The 17,598-nt window shown below is 43.2% G+C and overlaps 1 protein-coding gene and 1 long non-coding RNA gene across 2 annotated transcripts in view; both read left to right on the forward strand.

Moving 5' to 3' along the window:
* Nucleotides 1–5,188, forward strand: part of maml3 (mastermind-like transcriptional coactivator 3) — a 152,855-nt gene extending 147,667 nt beyond the window's left edge. Inside the window, exons 4-5 of the mRNA XM_063219580.1 lie at nt 434–521; nt 3,727–5,188. Coding sequence (XP_063075650.1) covers nt 434–521; nt 3,727–4,730 — 1,092 coding nt within the window. The 3' untranslated portion in view covers nt 4,731–5,188. The remainder of the gene's footprint in view (nt 1–433; nt 522–3,726) is intronic.
* Nucleotides 5,189–12,592: 7,404 nt separating this feature from the next.
* Nucleotides 12,593–13,170, forward strand: LOC134465760 (uncharacterized). The gene is made up of 2 exons (XR_010038182.1): nt 12,593–12,947; nt 13,040–13,170. It is a non-coding gene; the product is annotated as an uncharacterized LOC134465760 (long non-coding RNA).
* The last annotated feature ends 4,428 nt before the right edge of the window (nt 13,171–17,598 follow it).

Below are 17,598 nucleotides of genomic sequence, written 5' to 3' on the forward strand. Positions count from 1 at the left end.
CCAATAAACTAAACTAAACTAAGAATAACTGTGTGGTCCATTGTACAAAAGCAACAGTCCTGGCCCTACCGTGGCTGATATGGTAGGGCACACGTTTACCACTCGATCGACCCGGGTTCGATTCCCGGTCCGGGTCCTGTGCCCATCTCTCTCTCCCAGCTCACTTCCTGTCTCTCCTTCACTATCCTGTCTCACAAAAAACAATAAAGGCTAAAAACCCCCCAAAAATACTTTTAAAAAAAACAAAAACAACAGTCCTACTTTTTTCATGCAGGGGTGTTGGTAGAAGCAGAAAAGCTTTTATCCTTCATCTACTTAGTCAGTCACTTTCCACTGTGCCTTACTTGGCTTCTGCCAGGTCTCCTAGGTCAACTTACTGTCATTTACATCTCTCTCTCTCTCTCTCTCTCTCTCTCTCCCTCTCTCTCTCTAGTTACAGCAGCAGCAGCAGCACCTTCCGCGGCAGATGGGGCAGCCACAGAGAAACCCATACCCAGTCCAGCAAGTCAGCCAGTTCCAAGGTAAGAAACCCTTTAACACCAAGCCAGATTTCTACATACTTCTTCTCCTTGTCCGGTTGGAGGTTGCCTGAGCCGGTTTGCTGTGTGTGTGTATGTGTGTAGGTGTGTGCGTGCGTAGGTGTGTGCGTGCGTGTACATAGGTGTGCAGTAGTAGGTGTGTGCTGGCCTGACCGCCGTGGTAAACAAGCTCCAGTAATGGAGCATTACTTCCCCTTTCACTCGCAGCAAATTAAGTCCCTTATCGTCCATCTTCCTCCTTTCATAGCAAATCATCGCCCTTGTGACACTCCAAATTATGGGGTAGCCACCAGGGGCGCCCGCCAGCTCTTTAACTAATGGCACCCACACTGTGTGATACACACACACACACACACGCACGCACACACACACACACAAACACACAGCATAGCCAGAGGAAGGGGAGTATTGTGTCTGTTTATTGATTCTTTTGTCAGGTTGCCATGGAGACTATATTAGATTTAATTCCCTGGGGCAATGTGCTTTTTTAGGCTGAGCCATTGATGCTTAAATCACTCTGAATCTCCGACACCAGCGGCGTGCGCACTCGTTTGTGCACATACACACAATCACCATCACAAACACTCACACACCCACACTCACACACCCACACCCACACACACACACGCACGCACAGTCCCCATGATGCAAGGACATGCCATTCAACTGCCATCATTAGTTTATCTGCTACCTCATCCACCCCTACACATACATCCACACAACTCACACAGACCCACAAACTCCCTGTCTCCTCAGGAAAAAAAACCTTCCTTCACTTCCGCAGTACTTCTTCCAGGCTTTCTTTCCTGTCACATAGTTGTGCATTTCATGGGGGGTGTTGGGGGGTGGGGGATCTGGAGGGGCATACTTCTTGACAGGAGTCTCTGCCTGTTGCCATGGCAACTGACCAAAGATTGGCATGTGTGATGTGTTTGACTTCATTCAGATCACACACAAACAGTCTCTCCTTCCAAATAGATGCAGCACAGCTGAGACCTGATTTGTAATCTGAAAAAAAAACCTAATATACTCTAAATATTTTCTTTGTGTCTGCTTATACACATCTGAAATATTTTAATCAATAGTGCAGACCAGGGGTCGAACTTAAGTTTATTCTCCGACAGTCACTGTGGCAGGTAGATTTCAAAATCTACCAGTCACTTGCCGTTTTTACCATTCAACTCATAATAATAACAATAGTAGTCGCAATCAGTTCATTATTATTATTATTATGATTATTATTATTATTATTAAAACTATTATTATTGGAATTATTATTATGATTATATATTTATATGTTTGCGTTTGCGTTATATGTTTGACTATATCCTTAACACCAGAAAGTTATGTGGTTGGTGGTTTTAGATACAATTTCCTGCATTCTAATCAATTTTACTGAAATGTACCCGTCATTGGCAGGTGGACGGGTGCTTATTCCCATCCCTGGTGCAGACACACAAACAAGTTTGCACGCGCAGTCACTTGAGCATACATATTCTCTCTCTCTCTCTCTCTCTCTGGGGCTATTGCTGTGAATACTTTTGTCTCTGTTTTAAATCCAACTGTTGGCCAGGAGTGTCCCTTCTGTTACCAGAGGGAGTCAGTATTTCATGCTTTTTTACAATGTACACGATTGCGACCACTGTTTGCTAGCTTGGAGCAGTTTTTCGATCATTGCAATGAAGAATTCTCTGCAGAGACCTTTATTCTTGGGTTTAGGTATGTAAAGCGTAAACAAAATGTATGCCGACTGATCAATTTCATTCTGGGTGAAGCCAAGATGGCAATTTATGTTACCAGGAGGAACAGAGTGGAGGAAATACCTGGAACTGAGCTTTCAGATGTATTTCCTTCACTGGTTAAGTCAAGGGTCCTTGTTGATTTTCGTTTTTTTAAACTCATGAATGATTTGGAAACATTTGAAGCAAGGTGGTGTTACAAAAATGCTTTGTGCTCTGTACTGAATGAGGAACTGCACTTCAGCTATTTCCTGTAGATTAATCTATTTGCTGATTATATGTATTGCTTGACCCTGGCTATTTGCCATGGGGTGATTGTAAAACAACCTTATTGTGAATAAAGAACTTTTTAAAATCTCAAATCTCTCTCTCTCTCTCTCTCTCTCTCTCTCTCTCTCTCTGTCTGTCTGTCTGTCTGTCTGTCTGTCTGTCTGTCTGTCTGTCTGTCTGTCTTTCTGTCTGTCTGTCTCTGTATCTCTCTCTATTTCTCTCTCTCAGTCTACCAGTTAGCCTCTCAGATGATATCATCAAGTTGCAGCTATGCTAGCGGTTTCCTCTTATACACTCTACATCTTAACATACATGACAAAGATGTTTTCTTGGGCTCAGACGTCAGGTGGAGTAATGGTATTTAATGCTGCCCATAAATTAATTAGTTAATTGGTGGTTGATATATTGCTATGCATAAAGGCTAATTGTTGCGCCGTCCTGACTTGTGCTACTGCTGAAACATCACTGACCCACATGTACACTGACTGGCCTTGGTTTCATGCAGTTTGTGGTGTAGGTAGTGATGAACAGTGTTGCCAGATTTTCTACGAGAAATAAGCGACTGACTGGCGTACTAAAAACAAGCCCAAAAGAAGCGAGTGACTGGCGTACTAAAAACAAGCCCAAAAGAAGCGAGTGACTGGCGTACTAAAAACAAGCCCAAAAGAAGCGACCGAAGACAAAAAAAAAAAAAAGCTGGGTGGGTGGGTCGTCAGTCGTGTGCCTTGTCAGACAGGACCTTGCTCTTTGTGAGTGTCTGGGGTAGCTAAAATCCACGTAAGTGACCGTGGCAGACACACAGAGATGCTGTAGTAGGGTAACATGTAAGGATGAGTGAGAATAACCGAGTTGCCATTGAGAAACATTAAGTTACAAACATCCAAACACATTCAAATCACCGGCAGAGCAGAAGAAAACACCAAGCACAAGCCCAAAAAAAACGCAACCCGCGACTTTTCAAAATTTTAAGGGACTGCTCAAAAAAAGAAGCCCAAGATCGCTTATAATAAGCGGACTTGGCAACACTAGTGATGACATGGTGACTGCTCATTCATCTACTAAAAGCCTTATGTTCTGTGTCTGTGCGTGTCTGTGTGTGTGTGTGTGTGTGTGTGTGTGTGTGTGTGTGTGTGTGTGTGTGTGTCTGTGCGTGTCTGTGTGTGTGTGTGCACCTACAGGGTCATCCCAAGAGATGGTGAGGAACCTGCAGAGCATGCGTAACGCACGGCTTCTCCAGCAGCAGCAGCAACAGCAGCAGCAGCAGATGCAGCAAATGCAGGGCGGCATGCCACCCCAGCCCGACATGGGAATGCCCTACGGCGGCCAGCCAGGCACAGGGGGCGGCCAGGCGGGCTTGTACACGGCGGGCATGGGCCAGATGCCCCAGCAGCAGCAGCACCCCAACCAAAGCAGCATGCCCATGGGTCACGCGGGGGCACCTGGGCACAGACAAGCGGGCGCAGGACCCGGCGGCATGATGCCCGGGGCGGCAGGAGCCGGAGCACCCGGGGGAGGAGGGTACACCCAGGGCATGCTCCTCAACTCTGCCCTGAAAGGAGGCGGCGTTGGTGGCCAGCCGATGAGCAAGGCCCAAGCACAGAGGCTGCAAAGCATGATGGGAGCTGGAGGCCCCGGCTGGCAGCAGCAGCAGCAGCAGCCAATGGGCAGCAGGACTACAAACGACATGGTGGGCTTCGGTGGCATGCCGGCTGGCTACGGCATGCCACCAGGACAAGGCCTGCCACGGATGCCCAAGCAGCACTATGGCCAGGGGGGCATGGTAGACCCACGTGCCATGAATCCCGCAGGCATAGGCCCTGGTGGGGCACAAATGATGCCTGCGCACATGGCTGCTGCGGCAGCAGCACAGGGCAGGACCAACCAGCCGCGTGGCATGATGATGCCCGGCATGAACCAGGGCGTGCCTGCCGGCATGGCATCAGCGTTTGGCCAGGCAGGTGGGCAGCCCGGTGGGATGGCCGGGCCGGGAGGGACGGCAGGGGGAGGGGGGTGTGGGGGAGGGGCCCAGTCCCAGGGCTACCAACGGACAGCCAGTCAGGACCTAGCGTACGGCTATGGGGGTCAGCCAGCAGCAAGCAGTGCGGGCCAGTTTGGCCTGTCGGACGGAACGGACTTGGACTCAACGGACGGTTGGATGGACGAGTTCTTCCCGGGCCAGTAGCAAACGTAGAGGAAGCAGAATGTGTTTTTTTCCCGTGGGGTGGGGCTCTGGGTTACAGGACAGACTGAAGAGATTTTTACGCAGAAAATACATTTTAAGGACATAGTGTGCTTTTGTCCAACCTCCCTGAAAGTGAAAGAAAAATGCCATGTCATGTACTGTGTAAATGTGTATGTGTACTGTCTAAATACGCCACAGGCCAGGTGGAAGATCTTATTTGAGAAAATAGTCTTTCCTGTTTTCCATGTTGTTCAACGTGATTTGTTTTACAATCTTGTGTTTCAGTGGTCTTTCAAACTCCAAACTGCAGAGTAGTTTCCTAAGAGTAAGTAGTAGGGTAAATAGAAAAGAACTATTTTTGTTATCACAATTACTGCCATGCTCCCTCTTCTATCTTACTTAGAGAGTTTGTGTGTGCGTGTGTGTGTGTGTGTGTGTGTGTGTGTGTGTGTGTGTGTGTGTGTGTGTGTGTGTGTGTGTGTGTGTGTGTGTGTGTGTGTGTGTGGGCAAACTATATTCATAACTTGTGATCAAACCTTTTTTTGCAATAGTTTCCATCGCTTCAAAACTATAGACATGTAAACACTTCTTATTGTCTGAATTCACCACAATGCCCAGGTGGTCCTCTGTATTTCACCAGAGTGAGTGCATATTTGAGCATGTGTGCGTGCGAGCGTGTGTGTGTGTGTGTGTGTGTGTATGTGTGTATGTGTGTGTGTGTGTGTGTGTGTGTGTGTGTGTGTGTGTGTGTGTGTGTGTGTGTGTGTGTGTGTGTGTGTGTGTGTGTGTGTGTGTGTGTGTGTGTATGCGTGTGTGTGTGAAGATGGCACCCAAAACAAACCACATTTCCCTTTGTTTGGTTTTGAACGCATGCGTGATGTGTGCCCCTGCTGTCGCTAGGCAACTGCTCTGTGAGCATGGAGAGAGAGAGAGAGAGTGAGAGTGAGTGTGAGTGAGTGTGTGCATGTGCGTGTGTAAGTAAGCATGTGGTGTGTGGCTGATATGTCAAGGAGGTGCATTCTGCATTGAGCGCGACCTGGCAGCTAGAGACATCAGTCTCCAGAAAACAAAAAGGTAAAATGAATAAAACCCAGAGACACAACCATAGAGAGAGAAGCCAATACAAATACCCATCTATGTGCTGGTAGATGTCAGAAAGTCAATAAAGGCAGCTATGACAAAAGCAGGCTCAGCCGCCGAACGTTACCGCGTTATTAAGGATGAGATGGAGGAAAGGATGTTACCGAATAGCAAATTGTAGGCCTACTTGTGCTGAATATAATGTCACCAATCAGCATTGTTTGACACAACAGCTTCTTTTACAAGCTAGTCTAAAAGCATTTAAGGGAAAAATTACGCAAGTGGGAGCGTGGAGCCCTCCGATGATTTGTGTTCTTGTATGTGTGTGTGTCTGTATCATCCAGTCACAAAATACTAGCAAACCCATTGACCTTACCACTGCTTAAAATATTATTTATTTCCTATTCCAATCCTCATACTTACACAATTTTTGTCTTCAAACTCACGTTTACATAACTCTTAACTGTTGGCAGGCTATCGAACTGTGAAGTGACGATTGGGGGCTGTATGAAGCTCAAGCAGTTGCATAGGGATGAGTCTCACCAAACAGTTCAGCCCAACAAATGTGATTTCTGATGTATTCTTTTTTGGAAGAGGGATGGGGCTTTTGATGGACATCAGCACTCGGTGCCCACCAAACCAGGCATCTTGGTTATCCTCTTTGCCTTTTCAGGTTACTGAACTCGAGTCATCTTGCTTCTTAACTTTAGCTCTGTGGTAACAAGAAGACATTTTGGGATAAGTCGAGTTAAAACAAAACAAAACAAAACAAAAAAAAATCGTTTTTTTTCTGGAAGCGATAGATAAGGCTGTTGAGATTCAGCTCTAGCGATAATGGTCCACTCGTTTTTAGTGGTCACATCATTCCTGAGGAACAGTGTACTTCCAGAGTCCAGTTAGCTATTCTGAAAACATGCAGAGTGTGTAGAATTGCAACCATACAGCTAATGTGCAGCCCCAAGCCTCCCTCAAACACAAGAATGCCTTTAATTACTTAATCTGCAAACTGTGCGAAATCTCTCTTCCCTTTTCGGTCATTGTTATTTTGACCAGCTGTTTCCTGTATTCAGTTGCCTCACATGTTATCCAAATCTTAACTGAATACTCTTCATGTTCACAACTCCTGGAAGAAAATGGCTGTCGTGTTAGGTGCGCAGAGTTCAGAGTGTGTTGCTTTGTAGAACAGGATAGGCAGTGTCTTACACACAGTGTTTGAAATGGTCAGCAGACAGTGTTGCCCTTTAAGACTGGCAAATGGGAGGCCCAGTTCTTTGTCTAAGCTTCCTCCAAATATCATGAACCCTGGGACCAAGTCAGATGTAAAACCTTTTTTTTCCCTGCTCTTTTGTACTTGGTATATTTTTTGTTGTCATTGTCACAATTTTTTCCTGTTCATTTTCTGTACTGGTGCTGACATGTATGTGATAAGAAGATATATAAAAGAACATTGATATTTGTAAATATGTTTTTACAAGTTTAAATACAACAGATAATACTGTCTCTACTCTGTAAAGAAATTACTGTTTGTTTAAAAATAGAGAAGTATTTTAATTTCATTTTTCCACTCATCTGAGCTATGCCATTGCACTTCAGACAATGTCTTACTACTAATTTGTATTGTAAACCTCCTATAATTTTTATTTTGAGCATTTTTCTAGTTTGAGAGTTTTGCTCTGTACCTGAAGCAGTGATTTTATTTTTCTTTTTATCCTGTACAGATTATAATATGTTAATGCAAGACAGATGAGAAGAAGAAAAAGTTTTTGATTTCAGAAAAAATTACAATAAAGAGAGAATGTTCTCACTGATCTTATTTGATGACTCACAGATTTCTTTGTATGAAGAGAAAATTAGATGGAAACATCTCTTCCAAGTAGCATTTGGGGAAAGGAAGTGGATGGAAATGAAAGGAAGTCCTCAATCTCAGTTTTCTTTATCATAGGCTATTACCAACAACAGATCAGAGTTAAAGTGCTTTTAATAGAAGGCTATTGTCACTTGCCACGTTTACATGACATTTTTAATTCCGAATTGATCCTACTAATCTAAATCATATCTAACTAAATTGTTTGGAATTAAAATTATTCTCCGTCAGGTAGCCTACACATGAAACACTTTCATTTAATTCTGAATAAACCTGTGGGGATCAGTAAGCATTTCAATTGGACAGAGAATGCATGCACTGCAGTTCTACTGTGTCTGCTGTGTTCACATAGTAGTATTTTTTTTTTTTTACAAATGTTTCGTTGATAATTAGTTAATTCTTAAAGTGTTTATAAAACTCTTTAAAGGTGCACAGTGTAATATTTTTAGAAGTTTATTTCCAGAATTCATGCAGCCCAGAAATGTCATTTGAGTGACTTTGAATGTGGCATGGTTGACAGACGAGCAGAATTCAGAAACTGCTGATCTGGGATATTCACACACAACCATCACACACAACCATCTCCAGGGTTTACAGAAAATGGGCTGAAAAAGAAGAAATGGGCACTAGTTCAGTGGCTGAAAATGCCTTTGTTGAAGCCATAGGTCAGAGGAGAATGATCAGATTCATTTGAACTGATAGGAAGGTAATAGTATAATAGTAACTCAAATAATCATTCGTAACAACCAAGGTATACAAAAGAGCATCTCTGAACACACAGCACGTCTAATCTTGAGGCAAATGGGCAGCAGCAGAAGACCACACCGTGTGCCACTTCTGTCAGCTAGGAAACTGAGGCCACAATTTGCATGGGCTCACCAATTGGACAATAGAATTCAGAAAAAAAACTTTGCCAGGTCTGATGAGTCTTGATTTCTGCTGCGACACTGGCATGGTAGGGTCAGTATTTGGTGTCAACAACATGAAAACATAGATACATTTGAATTTCATCACCGGCTAGTGGTATAGTGGTGTAGGCATATTTTCTTGCCGCAATTTGGGCCCCTTAGAGACAATTGATCTTTGATGGAATACCTCAGCCTACCCAAGTATTGCTGCAGGCAGTTAAAGCAGTTCTGAAGGCAACAGGGGGTCCAACCATGTACTAGGAAGGTATACCTAAGTGGCTGGTGAGTGTACACAGTATGTCCGTCTTGAGTTTAGAACATTTGGCTGTGTAGGCCTAAAATCATCCTGTGCCTCCCTCTGGTGGTGATGCAGTGTAGTTGCACACCTGTTCAAGGTATGATGGGTGAGGTGGAGAAAGCTTCCAAGATAAGATGAGATAAAACTTCATTTTCTGTTACACATGAAACAGAAAATTGTCTTTCGGCGTGCCCCCAATCATTCTCACAGACATTAAAAGAAACATGACAAAACAGGACATAACAAGACAAGACAGTATGCTGAGGCTGGGTAGCTAGAAATGTTCATATTGTGTTGAGTAGGGCTACAGATGAGGGGATAAAGGATTTCTTGTATCTGTCTTGTGAGCTATAGTGTAGTGTTAACCTGATGGAAGCAGTTGGAAGGAGGAATAGAGGGGGTGAGAGGGGTACTCTTTTGCCTGTTTTCCACTGCCAGTTCTCTGACATCTTGACAAAGCGTGATTCGGCCGCCACTTTTTGCTTTTCGAATAGGCACGACACAGCTCAATCGCAAAGCAAAAAGTGGTGGTTGAGTCGCGCTGTGTTGAGCTGTAGGCCTACCAGAACATTGGCAGTGGAAAAGAGGCATATGATCACTCTTTCCAGATCACTACACCGTTGTAGAGATCAGAAAGGGAGGGTTGAGGTGAGCCAGTAATTTTGATAGCCTGATTTATGGGAATGTTAGTTTTTTTCTAATGCCAATTAATTTGTTCAAGGAGGATATATTGAAGGTATGGACTGCTAGGGAATGATAGACTAGAGACAGAATGTTGTCCTTGCTGTCCTGAGATTCCTGAGTAGGTGGGGGGCGTTGCTGTGCTGTTTTGTTGAATATTGTGTCCAAGTGCTGCGAGAAAGACAGGGAGGTATCCATTTCTGTAGCCTGACAAGCCAGACCATTCATTTTGAATTACTTCGTAATTCACAAATGGTCTGATTACGCTTCTCTGGGGAGGGTTTAGTCGCTCTTTCCACCCAAGCTCTCCAGGGTACCGATGATCCAGACCAAAAATGAATTACGAAGTAGTTAATGTGGTCTGGTATAACCAGGCTACAATATCTGTGTCCAGGTAACAAACTTCCACCTGCTCCACTGTGCCCTTGGATGGAAAGTGACTGGCACACATTTCCTATCTTATCTCTGCACCCACAGCATAGTTCATTTGTCTTTGAGACATCCAGCTCCAAGGAAATTTCTAAAAGTTTGGCTCAAGTTGTTTGCTACCTCCTGGTAGTAAGTTGGGGCATCAGAGTCTGACATACAATATGTGCCACTAGGCAATGATCTGTCCCCGTTGAAAAATGCCTGTTGTGGTCCGTCCAGCAGAAAACGTTTAATCCACTGGGTAAGTGGGTGGATCTGAAGGTTAGAGAGCTGCTGGAGAAGTGTGTCAATATGCATGGTGTTGAAGGCAGAGGAGAAGTCCATGAACTGGATCCTGGTATGTCGGTGTATTGAGTCCAGGTAGCCTAACAGACCACTGTGTCCAGAAGTGAGAGGCTCGCATCCTCCACACCACGGTGTTACCTGGTGAATTGGTGTGGGTCCAGCTGGTCTGACACCATACCAGAAGGTTCCACACCACTTTCTCCATACATTTGCACAACACAGATGTTAATGCCACTGGTCTGTACTCCTTGAGATCCTTAGCAGGTGACTTCTTGGGGATGGGAATGATATGGTGCATTCCTTCCATTGGTCAAGGGCACAGCCAGAGTCCAGGAAATGCTGAAAAAGCCTGGTGAGAACACATGGCTTGATGGAGCATTCTTTCAACACTCTCCATGTGAGCTTGTCAGGGCCAGAGGCCTTGTATGGGTTGACAGTGCATTATGGAGGGCACTAGCTGCTCGTTGATGTTGAGAGGTTGGAGGTTGGAGGGTCCCAGGTGACTGATGTACTACCCCCATTGAAACGGGTGATAAAGATATTCAATAGCTCTGCCAGAGTTGCCTCAGAGCAGATAGCCCCTGCAGGCTTGGGTGTTCTACCCATCATGATTTGGGGCCGGCCCATTGGTCAGACAGCCCATTAGTCCAACAGACAATATAAGCCATACGGGAGCATCACGCAGCTACTAGGGTAGGCTAGGCTACACGTAGGGCACGTGTTTTCAGACAAAAACGTGCCTTTACTGGCGGTTAGGGTTAGGAATTGTTTTGGTTGGGCATAGTTCTTACTTCTCAGTAAACTTAAAACTGAATATTTACAACCTTGCGCTGTAATAATTGAAATAATTACGCTGAAATAGGGTTAGGGTTAGGAATTGTTTAGGTTTGGGCATAGTTTTAACGTGTGGTCGGACTAATCGGTTGTCGGACAAATGGGCCGTCGGACCAATGGGAGGTAACCTCATGATTTTGGGTAGCCTATGCAAGGATGCAAGTATAACAAAATATCACTCAAATCATAGAAAGACCCATATGTACATGTACAGTTGAGGACGATATTATTAGCCTCCCTCCTGAAATTAGACATTTCTCTTGATTTCTCAGTGAGAATGACCATTATGAACCGTGTCTGTTATTCTGGAAACAAATACACTGATGGAGATAATGTAACGATAAAAAAATGCAAATTCAACTCATTGGACATTATCTCCATCAGTGTATTTGTTTCCAGAATAACAGACACGGTTCATAATGGTCATTCTCACTGAGAAATCAAGAGAAATGTCTAATTTCAGGAGGGAGGCTAATAATATCGTCCTCAACTGTATGTGTAACCAGAAATATTTTAGTTCAGTTCAGTGCTTGTGACAACCTTGTCATTTGCCTTTCGCATGAATTAAAGCAGTGTGCAGGTGCAAAAACTAAATCTAAAACCATGTTTCAAGCGTTTCTATGTTTTACTGTGAATAGGCTACTGCAGGTTAAGTGATTTCAGTGACCTTTAGTGAAGTTTTTGCACATCTGGTCAGTCTCCAACTGCCATAGCCTTTAAGGTAGGACTAAAGCCTGTTGTAAGGGCTTAATAATAGGCCTACTACAATAGTCACACATGAAAGTAGGCATGAAAAGTAACCGTTTTTCTTTAGGTTTCTCACAAAATCGTATTTAAATATGAAAATCGTCTCAGAGTCCCAATTCATGGCCCTACCGTGGCTGATATTGTAGGGCACACGTTTACCACTCGGCCGACCTGGGTTCGATTCCCGGTTCGGGTCCTTTGCCGGTCCTTCCCCCCCAGGGGAAAAAATACTATAGTTTACTACAGCACTTACTACAGTATACTATAGAATACTGTAGTTTACTATAGTATACTACAATATAGTGTGGAAAATACTATAGTAGTTGTCTAGACATTGTAGTATACTATAGTAAATATTATAGTAAGTCACTACATATTTTACTATACTACAGTTTACTATAGTTTACTATAGTGTACTACACTGCAGTGTGGGATTTACTGTAGTAGTTTGTAGTATATTATGGTAAATACTATAGTGAGCCACTACACATTTTAGTGTACTACAGAATACTATAATTTACTACAATACAGTGTGGTATTTAGCTACATTTCGTCTCACTGTATAATAATAATAATATTAGTAGGCCTAATAATAGTAATAATAATCTGATGTCCGTGAAAGATTGTTTCAAATTTCAACTGACAATATGGGCCACGCTGCAGAAAATGTTCAAGAAGTCGGTGAAATTAAAGCCCGTAAGGTAAGTTAACTTAAAAGTTCATTGTTTTAGTCCCATGTCTTTTTTTCATAATTTCATTACGTACACGGCTCTGGTACAGGGGATAGCAACCGTTGTATTGTTTATGGTTGCTATAGTGATTTGAAATGACTTCGCATACTGCACACAGTTATGGTAGGTCCCACTGCCACTTCACAACTATGTTCAGTTCGTTGAGAGCTAGTTTCTTGTTAGAAATTGACTCTATTATAAATGTAACTTCGTTTTTTAAGTGTATAACATGTCCTGTTCAAGTTACATCATAAAGTTAACACCATGGGCAGTCTGGTTTACTGCCGTTAGCATTATGCTAACGGTTAGCGTTATGTTAACGGTTAGCGTTATGCTAACGGGTTAACAACAAGAATCATGGTTTGTATTCAATCAGTTGTTAACTTTGTGCGTACTCAAACTGTTTTTTTTATTTGCCCATGTGTAATTGTCACTACTTTTTTATTTTTCAGTGCCATCCAGTAGATTGGAAGCAGCTGAGAGAGGAGAACCGCAGGCTGCAACAGGAGAATTGTTCACTGAAACTAAAAATAACACTGAAATGTAATGCTATTATTATTCAATAAATGATCACCAGTTTAAAGAATGTTGATTTCTTTGGTTCTCATTTTTCGTATTTTAGCAGTCTGTAAAAACATTGTGCTAAGGGTAAGTGGTCTTATTTTGTATGCAGTTAATAATTGGTAGTGTTATGGTTAAAATGGCATAATGTAATGTGTTATTGTATTATAGTATTACAATTATAGTATTAAAGTTATAGTATTCTATAGTAAACTTCTATACTAAAAAGTATAGTAAACATTTTGGTATTTACTGTAGTATATTGCAGTTTTTGTGGTAGGCATACTGTGGTAATATGCATGTAGTATACTGTAGTAACAAAACTGCAGTTTTCTGTAGTAAACTACAGTTTACTGTAGTAAAAAAACTATAGTAAGGTTCAAAAACACTATAGAATTTACTATAGTAAATATAGGGTATACTATAGTTTATTTACTATAGTAAACTATAGTTTTTTTTCATGTGGCGCCATCTCTCTCTCCCAGCTCACTTCCTGTCTCTCCTACACTGTCCTGTCTCACAAAAAACAATAAAGGCTGAACCCCCCCCCCCCCCAAAAAAAAAGAGTCCCACTTCATAGGCCTATTTGGTTATTTAGGCAGCCTACAACGAATATAATTTGCATAGGTTGCCTATCGAAGCCACATAGGCCTATGAGTAGCTTATTTATTTATTCTTGGGACTTTTAGTAGCTTATGCTGTTCTGAACATCTTTTATTTTGACACCAAAATGGGTTCTTTGGAAATTGGAACTACCCGGTAACTAGTTCTTGACCCGAACCAGAACCAGCAAAAAGATTATATCGCCCTCGCCTGGTCACCAATGGGCACTTCATCAGCCTGCTGCCTGGCAGACTTCAGCGTATCTGCATCTGTAAAGTGATGCATGTCCGCCCTCCCTATTTTCTTAAACTTTATGATTCCGTCGTTGTGTAACCAGTAACTCTCATTCAAAATATAGCTGCAAGCAGCAATGCGGGGCCAAGCAGTAAACTTGCCAAAGTCGCCACGGCAACAGAAGGAACTGCAGCGCCCCCTTTGGCCCAAATCTCGCCAATGTTGGTGTGCATTCCTTGGAGGGGAGTGTGCTCACATGAACCAAGTTTATTTTGAATCCCTTAAAGGGCTGACAAATATAAGCTCACTTCCTGTTACCTATTGGTGGCGCTAGAGAGTTTGAGCTGGGAATCTGGAGTTTTGTGGGAGGTCATGGGATTGACTAGTATGTGTGCAAAAAATAGCTAAAAGAATCTGACAAACGGTTGCTGAGATATGACCTCACTTCCTGTTTTGCCACTTTTACGACAATTTTGATTGGCTGTCACCTCCAAACGATAAGAGGTATCAAAAATTCTTTGGATACCCTAATGCCTATCAGTCTGAAGATGATGTGTACCTTTTTGCTGGTCATTCTGACAAAAAAATGTGTGACAAGTAGCATTTTATTGAATTTTACAAAATTCAAAATGGCGGAATTACCCTTCTGTGTACATAACGTTACATAGTGCGTTGGATTCGGCTTGGCCCAAGGATTCTAGTGATAATAATATATTTTACATTGTCCACATGGTTTAAAAGCTACAGGCAAACATATAGCTAAAATTTTGACCTGTTGGTGGCGCTACAGAGTTTGAGCTGGGGGTCTGCATTTTTTTTAGTAGGTCATAGGATGGACATCTATGTGTGTAAAAAATCCTAGCCGAAACCAACAAAGGGTTGCTGAGATATGACCTCACTTCCTGTTTTGCCACTTTTACAACAATTTTGATTGGCTGTCACGGCTAAACGATAAAAGATATCTAATATTTCTTGAGACCCCATACAAACCTCAGTACAGAGATACAATATACCGAATTTCGGGCGAAATGGTCAAAAATTGCGGGAAAAATAGCATTTTTATTGAATTTTACAAAATTCAAAATGGCGGGAAAACTATCCAGGCAGAAAATGACGTCATAGGGTGCGTTGGATTCGTCTTGGCCCAAGGATTCCAGGGATATCAGGTTTATGAAAATTGATCCAGCGGTTCAAAAGTTACAAGCAGAAATGTACCTGCGACTTTCACCTGCTGGTGGCGCTAGAGTATTGGGGCTGGGAACCTATAACTCGCTGTGGGTAATGTTGATGCTGCCTCAAATAGGTGTGCCAATTTACAGCATTTTTCTATGTATGGTTCTATGGGCTACCATAGACTTACAGTGAATTTTACAAAATTCAAAATGGCGGAATTTCCCTTCTGCGTTGACATAACTTCATATAGTGCGTTGAATTCGGCTTGGCCCAAGGATTCTAGTGATAATAATATATTTTACATCGTGCATATGGTTTAAAAGCTAAAGGCAAAAATGTAGCTAAAATTTTGACCTGCTGGTGGCGCTACAGAGTTTGAGCTGGGGATCTGATTAGGGGCCAAGCAGCGAAGCTGGCGAAGGCCCCTATAGAGTTAGTAGGTTTTCTTCATTATTATTATTATTATTATTATTATTATTCTCTAGTCACCATTCCTATCCCTCTGCAAGTCTATGGCAGCCCATAGAACCGTAAACAGGAAAATGCTGTAAATTGGCACACACATTCGGGGCAGTCTCAGCATTACCCACAGCAATTTATAGGACCCCAGCCCCAACGCTCTAGCGCCACCAGCAGGTCAAAGTTGCAGGTACATTTCTGCTTGTAACTTTTGAACCGCTTGGCCAATTTTCATAAACTTGGTATCCCTGGAATCCTTGAGCCAAGGACGAATCCAACGCACCATATGACGTCATTTTCCGCCTGGATAGTTTTTCCCGCCATTTTGAATTTTTGTAAAATTCAATAAAAATGTTAATTTTCCCACAATGTTTTACCAATTCGCCCGAAACTTGGTTTATAGTATCTCTGGACTGAGTTACACATGGGTTCTTAAGGAATATCGGATATCTTTTATCGTTTAGCCGTGACAGCTAATCAAAACTGTTGTAAAAGTGGTGAAACAGGAAGTGAGGTCATATCTCAGCACAACTGTTTTGTGAATTGGGCTGGGATTTTGTACACACATAGTAGTCCATCCCATGACCTACCACAAAAAAAAATCGAATCCCCAGCTCAAACTCTGTAGCGCCACCAGCAGGTCAAAATTTTAGCTACATTTTTGCCTGTATCTTTTGAACCGTATCCTAATTTTCAAAAATATTGGTACACAGGTCATCCTCCCACCATGTTGCACCCAGGTATGGATTTTTCGTAACGATTGAAAAAACTATCAGCTCAACAGCAGCCATTCAAAATTGTGGAAAGAATGGAGGGGATTTTTTTCTCTTCTCTCTGTCTCCTCTGCTCCCCTTACGCACGTTCACTGACACCATTCTCGGCAGGGGTCAAGCCCCCACTGCCCCAGCCCCTGCACCCCACCCCCCACCCCCTCCTCACATACACACAGACAGACAGAGGAGAGGGAGAGGGAGGGCGGGGAGTGGCGAGAGGGAGAGGGAGAGGGAGAGGGAGAGAAGACGGGAGGGAGGGAGGGAGAGGGAGGGGGGAGAGGAAAGAATTTGAACACCTCTTGTCGTTTGCCGGTGACAGCCAATCAAAATTGTCATAAAGGTGGCAAAACAGGAAGTGAGGTCATATCTCAGCAACCGTTAGTCAATTTCTGTTAGGATTTTTTGCACACATTCTAGTCCATCCCATGACCTCCCACAAAAAAAATCCAGACCCCAAGCTCTCTAGCGCCACCAACAGGTAACAGGAAGTGAGCTCATATCTCGGCAGCTCTTCAACGGATTCAAACTAAACTTGGTTTACGTGATCACACTCTCGTCCAAGGAATGCACACCAACATTGGCGAGATTTGGACCAAAGGGGGCGCTGCAGTTCCTTCTGTTGCCGTGGCGGCTCTGGCAAGTTTACTGCTTGGCCCCGCATTGCTGCTTGCAGCTATATTTTTTTTTGTGGTAGGTCATGGGATGGACTACTATGTGTGTACAAAATCCCAGCCTAATTCAACAAACGGTTGCTGAGATATGACTTCACTTCCTGTTTCACCACTTTTACGACAATTTTGATTGGCTCTCACGGCAAAACTATAAGTAATATCTAATATTCCTTGAGACCCCATGTGTAGCTCAGTCTAGAGATACTATATACCAAGTTTCGGGCGAATTGGTCAAAAATTGCGGAAAAAATAGCATTTTTATTGAATTTCACAAAATCCAAAATGGCGGGAAAACTATCCTGGCGGAAAATGACGTCATAGAGTGCGTTGGATTCGTCTTGGCTCAAGGATTCCATGGATACCAAGTTTATGAAAATTGGCCCAGCGGTTCAAAAGTTACAAGCAGAAATGTACCTGTGACTTTGACCTGTTGGTGGCGCTAGAGCGTTGGGGCTGGGGATCTATAAATTGCTGTGGGTAATGCTGAGCCAGGCCCGAATGTGTGTGCCGATTTACAGCATTTTCCTACGTACGGTT

The sequence above is a fragment of the Engraulis encrasicolus genome, chromosome 16, assembly GCF_034702125.1.
Source record: "Engraulis encrasicolus isolate BLACKSEA-1 chromosome 16, IST_EnEncr_1.0, whole genome shotgun sequence".
Taxonomy (NCBI): Eukaryota; Metazoa; Chordata; class Actinopteri; order Clupeiformes; family Engraulidae; genus Engraulis; species Engraulis encrasicolus.